General features: G+C 33.8%; 1 protein-coding gene across 1 annotated transcript in view; it reads left to right on the forward strand.

Moving 5' to 3' along the window:
- The window catches only part of LOC132714891 (calcineurin-binding protein cabin-1-like), a 50,310-nt gene that overhangs the window by 27,272 nt on the left and 14,103 nt on the right, over positions 1-8,935 (forward strand). Inside the window, exons 11-20 of the mRNA XM_060697811.1 lie at positions 137-222; positions 795-859; positions 1,749-1,923; positions 3,223-3,340; positions 3,803-3,891; positions 4,733-4,860; positions 5,801-5,871; positions 6,231-6,321; positions 6,820-6,953; positions 7,838-7,924. Coding sequence (XP_060553794.1) covers positions 137-222; positions 795-859; positions 1,749-1,923; positions 3,223-3,340; positions 3,803-3,891; positions 4,733-4,860; positions 5,801-5,871; positions 6,231-6,321; positions 6,820-6,953; positions 7,838-7,924 — 1,044 coding nt within the window. The remainder of the gene's footprint in view (positions 1-136; positions 223-794; positions 860-1,748; positions 1,924-3,222; positions 3,341-3,802; positions 3,892-4,732; positions 4,861-5,800; positions 5,872-6,230; positions 6,322-6,819; positions 6,954-7,837; positions 7,925-8,935) is intronic.

Consider the following 8,935-nt stretch of genomic DNA (forward strand, 5'->3'; position numbering starts at 1 on the left):
TGAAGGAATGCATCTGTTTATTTGTCATGTATAATTACAGGCACTGGCTTCTAGCTTGTTAGAATCACTTGCCTACATTTAATTTGGTCTTGGAAGGGTAGGTATACTTAATGAGGTACTAAAAATTTTTTTTCAGGTAAGGAACACTGGTGGCAGAAAGAAAGAAGAGGAAACCGTGAATTTCTATGATCTTCTGCAGACATTTTTACCTTCCAGTCTAAAGTAATATTTCTATGTATTTATTTATTAGCTGAAGTTTCAGTTTGTAACAGCATAATTATAATAAAACTATTTACTTTTGGCTAATTAAAGAAAAAGACAACAAAAAACACCCAAAAAAAACCCAAAAACGTTTTGCATTTGTATCTGTAGTGGTGGACACAATATGTCTGTGTGATATTTTGTATTAAACTAAATAACCATAGAAAGCATGTGTGATACCAATGATGTACAATTGAGATAGTGGTCTTGGACCAAATGATCTATAACATGTATTTATTTACAGGAATTCCTTTCAAATTGATTTGTTTTTTATTTCATTTATATTTGAAATTTCTTGCATGATTGTAAAATAAGTATAGGAGTGTCAGTTGTTTTAGAAGAAAATTTCAAATTAACTGTCAACCTTTGTTCTTAATCAGTGTGTTACATTTGAACTTTTCATTTACATTCTTAAAATTATTAGATACACACAAGATATAGTAAAATTCAGACTGGAAAGGTTGGGGATAATTTTCTGATGTTATTGATACCAGCTACTGAACTGTTAAATATTGATAAACTTTTTTTTTCAGAAATGTTTCAGAAGATGAGAGTATTTCCATGGAAACAGACTCACAGGACAAATCTCAGGATATAGGTATACCACTTGATTTGTTGACTGCATATAGTCACTTATGTCAACATAATCATTGACAACATATACTATAGTCACTTGTGTCAAGATAATCATTTTCAATGTAAGAATAGAGGCGTCCGTGGCTGAGTGGTTAAGGTCGTTGACTTCATCTTTAAGGTTGTTTACCGTCCACTGCTGCGGATTCAAGTCCCAACAGGAACTTTGGATTTGTTCATGCGAGGAAGCTATCCAGCTAGCTTTAATAAGGAACGTGTGTTTCTATACATAGATACCCATTCATGCCTGAAATAATTCACAGAAGGGCCTCCACCAGAAAAAGCCGGAAAGTTGCCATATGAACTATACTGTGTTGATGCAACATGAAACCAAACCAAAAAAAACCCACAAAAATTATGAAAATGTCTTTGCCTGCAGTATAAAGCCAAGGCAGTTCAGCACATCTGCATTGATATGACAAGGCATAATAGTGTTGGCTGACAAAATAAAAAATTTTGTCTTGATTTCCCTATATTGTGAAGGGACAGTGCCTGTACCACATATGCTTGAAAGTAAAACCATTTTTAGCTCAACTATTAAAAATACAGGGAGAGCTAATGTACTCGCCAAAGGGTTGGTGTCTGCGCCACACTGGTCAAGTTTTTACGTGCAAGTTGGTTTCTCAAATACAACTGAAGAGAATTGGTTGAAACTTCACACACTTATTTGAGGCTATTGTTTTACTATCAAAGATTTTTGCAGAATTATGGCCCTTTTTGAACTAATGAATTTCTACATTATCCAGGCTCTTGTTTTCAGGCACTGATAGCTATTTTTTCAATATCCTCATCATTACTCTCAACTTAAGAAAAGACATTTGAAAAAATTTTAATTTTGTATTGATATTTTTCAGTCTCGGAATCAGACAAGTCAGGCAGTAAGACATCCAATGTTACCATGGCAACAGAAGAATGGAATGAAATGGAGATGGTCAAGACTTTCTTAGATAATTGTATCAAAAACACAGGATTTCTTGACATGTGTTGTAGCTTCCTTCACATTCTAGCTAGACACTGCAAGGTTCAATGGTATAATTGTTTTATGCATAACTCTTTGGGCACAAATCCGTCCGTAAACTTTTACTTTAAATGGCATCTCCTCATAAACCACTAAGCCAATTTCATCCAAACTTCACAGGAATGTTCCTTTGGTGGTCACCTTTGAAAATTGTTCAAAGAATTTAATTCCATGCAGAACTCTGGTTGCCATGGCAACCAAAAGAAAAAACTTTAAAAATCTTCTTCTAGAAAACCCAAAGAACTAGAGCTTAGATATTTGGTATGAAACATCTTCTAGTGAGTGTCTACCAAGTTTGTTCAAATAAAAGCCCTGGGGTCAAAATTGGCCCCGCCCTAGGGGGTCATTGATTTTCCCTATATGCATATAGTAAAAACTTTAAAAAATCTTCTTTTGAAGAACCTAAAGAGCTAGAGCTAAGATATTTAGCATGAAACATGTTCTAATGGGTGTCTACCAAGTTTGTTCAAATAAAAGCCCTTGGGTCAAAATTGGCCCCGCCCCAGGGGTCATTGATTTTCCCTATATGCATATAGTAAAAACTTAAAAAATTTCTTCTTTTAAAGAACCCAAAGAGCTTGAGCTAAGATATTTAGAATGAAACATGTTCTAATGGATTTCTACCAAGTTTGTTCAAATAAGAGCCCTGGGTTCAAAATTGGCCCCGCCCCGGGGGTCATTGATTTTCCTTATATGTGTATAGCAAAAACTTAAAAAATCTTTTTTGAAAAAAACCAAATAGCTAGAGTTTAGATACTAAGCATGAAACATCTTCTAGTGAGTGTCTACCAAGTTTGTTCAAATTAAAGCCCTGGGGTCAAAATTGGCCGGGGGGGGGGACATTGATTTTCCTTTTATGTGTATAGGAAAAACTTTAAAATCTTCTTTGAAAAAACCCGAATAGCTAGAGTTTAGATATTAAGCATGAGACAATTTATAGTAAGTGTCTACAAAGATTGTTCAAATAAAAGCCCTTGGGTTAAAACTAGCCCTGCCCCAGGTGTGTCATTGTTTTTAACTATATGTGTAAAGAAAAAACTTGAAAAAATCTTCTTTTAAAAAAACCCAAGGAGCTAGACCTTAGATGTTTAGCATGAAACATCTTCTAATGGGTGTCTACCAAGTTTGTTTAAATAAAAGCCCTGGGGTTTAAACTGGCCCTGTTCTGGGGGCCTATATACAGGTGAGCGACTTCAGGGCCATCATGGCCCTCTTGTTATTTTAGGCATGAAGTTTTCAGCTATGTACATTGTTTTACTATTTTAGACTTGAAAGGTTATATATTGGAATAAATTGTTCTATCATTTCAGGCCTGAAGGCTTGAGTGAGGTATATATAAAGATGTACAATAGGGTACGGAAACATATGTACATTCCTAACGTGTTTGAGATGAAAGACTCACCAAAATTATACCAGAGACTTGCACAGGTAAGGGACAAAAAGAAATTCAATGCTTTTAAAAACTTTCTTTATTATTTTATTACTTTTTTAAAGAGACCTCAGTGGCCAGACAGGTAGCCTTGACTACTGTTAGCTCGAAATTGGACAGGGACTTTAATTCTTAAATGTGTGGAAGGTATCAATAGGTGCTTCAATAATATTGAAGAAGACTCATGAACTGAAAATAAAAGTTCAGGTCTGTTTCCAGAGTAAATGAATTACCATAAGAAGCTGTATCACACCTGTGTCCTCATTACTGAAATATACCACAAACTTTATATATAAGTGTGGTTTATTGTTTACCAGTATAAGACTGAAATTCTGTTACATAGCAATTGAAATCAATATTTGAAGAAAAAAATCCAAACTCTATGTATGATACACATGTCTTTACAATTAAAAAAAAAATGATTAAAATCTTAAATTTATTATTTGTGTATGTTTTTTCAGGTCATTCTTGTACAACTTGAGTTACTATTAGATAGGTGGTTAATTGACAGATCAAAAGCTAGTGGGTCTGCCCTCATGTCACCGAGAAGGTACTGTGCACCATTTAGCTCACTATGTCATTATTATATCCCTGCCACTTTATGTGGTTTGGACTGATGTGGTTTGGACTGTACAGAATTAAATTTGTTATGATAGTCATCTGTCTCCACAGTGCCTTCTAAAAAATCCTTGACCCATTGGAACAAATTGCTCAAATATCAACCTTAGCAAGCCAATGTGCAGAACCATTCCGAAGGTCAAGGTCACACTTGAAGGTAAACTGTCAGAGAGCCAGTTGTTAGACAAACAATTTTATGTCAGCTCTATATATTGTACACCCCATGAAGGATAATCTTCAAACTGGGCTCAAATGCTCACCACAACAAGCAGAACCCATGCTAGTGCTTTGCTGGCTACAAGTCAGAGAGGCACTTGGAGGTCAATGTGATAATTTAGTTTACTCTATACCTCTTGAAAGATTTTCTTCAAAGCTCAAAACTCACCACCTTTTAAATTAATAGAAGTTAACCAGTTATTGCTATAACTAAGGTGACAAAATATCAACCTAAAAATATTGGTTTTGAGTTGTTTTTTTTTTATAGATTTGCATTATTTATTAGTTAAACAAATACTGTATTTTGTTACTTTGTTACATTGTTTCTATATTTTGAAGAAAATTACATCTTGATGAAAAAAAAAAATACCCTAATGGTTTTTATATAATGTTTCCCTTCCAATCTTTTTATACAAAGAAGGTGCACTCAAAAATTTCAAGTTTATATAAATTTTTGTTTGGTTAATGCTGATAAAAATTTAAAAAAAAACGTATGAGTTACAGCCCCTGTAAATAGATGATGATTCAATGTATAACATGTGATATCTATTTTACAGTGCAGGTCACCATGATTTATCACAGGATGATGTACCTGACTATTTTAATGAGGACATCTGGTATTTAACAGTACTGTGTGGCTATAGTGAAACACTAGAAGGTATTTGGATAGATCACTGTATAAGAGGTAGGTGAAGATTGGTTTAATAAGCTAAACTATTTGAACTTGAAGAAATGTGGGTATATTGTATACACGCTGGTGGCTGAGTGGCTATGGTTGTTGACTTTCAACCACATGGCTCTCATCGCTGTGGGTTCGAATCCCCGACAAGCACATTGTATTGTTTCATGAGAGGAAGCTATACAGCTAGCTTACAGAACATCAGTAGTTCTACTCAGGTGCCCATTTGTGCCTGAAGTAATGCACGGAAGAGCACCTGAGGTTGACCTCTACCAGTAAAGCTGGAAAATGGCCATAAAACCTATACTGTGTTGGTGTGATGTAAAACTAACCCCCCCCCCCCCCCCCCCTGCCTTAAAAAAAAAAAATGATGGCATTTGCATTTACATAACACTTGGTTAAGTTGCAATTTTTATCTCATTCACTTTAAAATGTATTCTATTGAAACTTCACATATGTCATAACATCAGTGTATCTATCTGAGACATATAACTCTAGCATGGATTTGTACTGAATTACAGCTCTTTATGAACTAAGATTATTCTTATGTAAGGTTTTGTGAAAAAGTTCTGTTTTTACAGTCACTAAAGATATTCATTGTATTGATTTTCACAGAATTTCGCCTTTTGAAGTTAAATATTCTGTATTTATCCAGGCTTAGTGGCTAACATTTTACTATTGAGAACTTGGAAGAGTAAATTGACCTGTTTAATTGGCAGCAGTTTAAGACACTCTCTCCCCATATCCTTAAAGATAGAATGTTTCTTTTTTTTAACAAAAATATTTCTTTTCTTGAGTTAACTTAAAGTAATTATCAACTTTCACATAGAGACTATTTCTATAGTGATGTGCACATGTATTATATCTGTTAGTTAAATAGTATTTATTATATAAATGACATAGAAATCTTTGAAACATTAGTAAAAGTAAGATTGTTTTATTGCAGTATATTGGTTGAAATCCAGATACTCTGTTTTGAGAAACAACATGGAGGATGCAGTACTCTACCTTGATATGGTATTCCATATTCATACTTTGTTTTTGGTTTATGTGTAGAGTTGATTACCGTTTGTCACCATTATGGAGCTCTGCCAGTCTGCACATGTAGGCAATCTGACCAGGCTCTGTACTGCTTGAAGACTAACTTTAAATTTCATAATGAAATCCCTAAACTGATAATGGGTGGTCCTAAAAATAAAAAAATGGACAAGTCCATTTAAGAAAGTCAGCATAGTAAAGGTTAAGTTAATTCAGTAGCTTTCACAATACATAATAATCATTCTTCCATTGACAACCAATCGCTATAGGCAACGATATTTTATAACATCTTTTTCTTTATTACATTTTATAATAATCAATGCTTTATTTATCTTCAGAACAAAGAGTATCTTGAGTATGGGAAGGAAGAATTCAACGTAGAAAATTCCCATCTTCCAAACTGCAAGATAGACAACTTTGTGGATCTAGGTAATTAATTTTTAATCTGCCAGGTGCTTTCCTTAATTTCAGTTAAGAAAACTTGACATTTGATTTTGAGTTTTATTTTAGCTGCCAACAGGCAAAATTGAAGGAAACTTTGTCATGATGTCTGTCTTTCATTTTGTCTGTCACATTTTATAGGATTATGTTATTAAGATGAATGAATAAGTTAAGATGTACGAGATTTATTTTAAACTTTGAACATACTTAAGTGCAAACACAGATAAAAATACAATTTCATATACATGTGATATATGGTTTATACATGAAGTGACATTGTGTGATCTTTCATAATTGAATCTGGCAGGGTTGTTTATCATAAGGCATTCCTTATTTTTATTGTGAGTACATGTGTCTTTATGTCCTAGAAAACCTCAAAAGAATATAATCATTCTTCAAGAGAGCTTGTCCAGATTGGTCACGAGATGCATCTTCAGATAAATGTCCACACATTATATATATTTTAATGACTTTATTTTATTGTAGATATAGTGGTATCACAGCAGGATATGTTACAACAGACAAGATCTGTTGAGGAAACAGAGAAGTTGTACGAGAAAAAAGACTACAAGAAGGTTGTTGAAATACTGGTGCAGAACTTCAGTGCCGAAAAACAAAAGGTAAGCACTATTACAGTGAAGAAACCCTTATTTTCAAAGATTTTAGAAATTTTTATTCAATATTTTTATTTTGTAACTTTCAATTGGGAATTTTTCCTGTGCATTGGGAAAATTATTTACTATTTTCAGTTGGGCATATGACCCATTAATGGCAATAAAATAAGCCAAAAAAGATCCCTGTTTACATTGATACAAATGGAAACTGAGTTGTAAAATGGGCTCTACTTCATTTAGTAGTTAAATGCAAGTATGCAACAGCGTTTCATTCATTTATGATTTTATTGGCAAGTACATGTAGTTACTCAACAAATTTTCTTCGATTTTTATACCAGTATAAACCATTTCTCCGCAAGGAACTTACAACATCTTCACATGACTTACTGGGGGATGTGCTTCAGAGTGATAAATGTTACCATGTAGATATATCATCTCTATCCACTAGGTACACGAGACTCACCAGTTCCTAAACTTTTAAGCTTGTGAAGATAAGATCTGTTGGCATGATGATTTGAATATGTTTAACATTTACTGTCTGTCCAGATTGCCCTTGTCTTTACTGTAGACAATGTCTTGTTACCTTAGTGAAGTAACGGGTTCACTCCTTTTATATTTCAATGGGAGTTAACCTGTAACCGCACTAAGGTGATGGTCTGTTATTGTTTTAAAGAAAAAGTCGAACCTTTATGATCTCTGTGTTGTTGTTGTCGTCATTTTGCAAAAACTTTAATGTAGCCCATTTTGCAAACATTTTTCAAACATTACAAGGTACTTTTGTAAGAAAAGGGGAATAATACACAATCTCTATTTTTGGAGTTAACTTTGTCAACATTGTTTGCCGTTAACAGAGGAGCATTAAAGCCCATGTGGTGCTCTTGTTATTACAGATAATGAAGATAACAGAAGATAAGACAGAGAGACAGGCACAGTTAATTATGTTACAGGAGGCTCTGTTTGAAACACACGATTATAATGTAAGTCATGTAGAGACATTACTGCAAATTCATTATTAATTGTGGGGCACTCATTTTTAGCTCACCAGAACCGAAGGTTCAGGGTGAGCTATTATTATCAAAGGGGTATACTATGGTGTCCGTCATCTGTCGTCATGGGTCAACAATCATCTTCTTTTCTGCAACTGATGGGCAGATTCACCTCAAATTTGGTCTGTAGCATCCTTGTGACACACTTAAATTTGCTCATGCCATTTCAATTGGCCCCTTTTAGGGGTCAACAGAGCTAAAAATAGAAAAACCTTTAAACATCTTCTACTACTAAATTAAATGATGGATGATCACCAAAATTTGTCTGTAGCATTCTTAGGTAGTCTTGTATCAAATTTGCTCATTTTAATTTGATTTTTCCCTTTTAGGGGCCAGGCCGCTAAAGCTAAAAAATAGAAATACATTTAAACGTCTCCTTCTACAGAACTAATTAATGGATGATCACTAAATTTTGTCTGTAGCATTTCTAGGTAGTCTTTTATCAAATTTGCTCATTTTAATTTGATTGGCACCTTTTAGGGGTTTCTAGAGCTAAAAATAGAAAAACCTTTTGACGTCTATAGAACTAATTGATGGATGATCACCAAATTTTGTCTGTAGCATTCTTAGGAAGTCTTTTATCTTTTATTGAAAAGCAGTTTTGTGGACTGGTCGATCCATGAATTTCATTTAGTCTGCTGTAAGATTATTTTGCATAACATTATTTACATTTTACCATTCTGAAAGTAAACAGTCCACAAATTTGTGTACTGACCATAATGTTCTTTGTGACAAAACTAGCAAATTTCATGTCCACGAAATTAAGTGAATTCACAGTGTTTGGTCTAAAGATAAAAAAAACACACTTTGACTACATGTCTAAAGATTGTAAATTAAATTTTCCCACTCCTTTAACTAAGAGTTCTTAAAGTCTTCATGATAAGGCAGAATAAAAGTTGCATATGGTCCAGCCCTAGAATTACTTATACTTTAGTAAATAAG

This window comes from Ruditapes philippinarum, unplaced genomic scaffold (assembly GCF_026571515.1).
Source record: "Ruditapes philippinarum isolate M1 unplaced genomic scaffold, ASM2657151v2 ctg567_1_1_1_1, whole genome shotgun sequence".
Taxonomy (NCBI): Eukaryota; Metazoa; Mollusca; class Bivalvia; order Venerida; family Veneridae; genus Ruditapes; species Ruditapes philippinarum.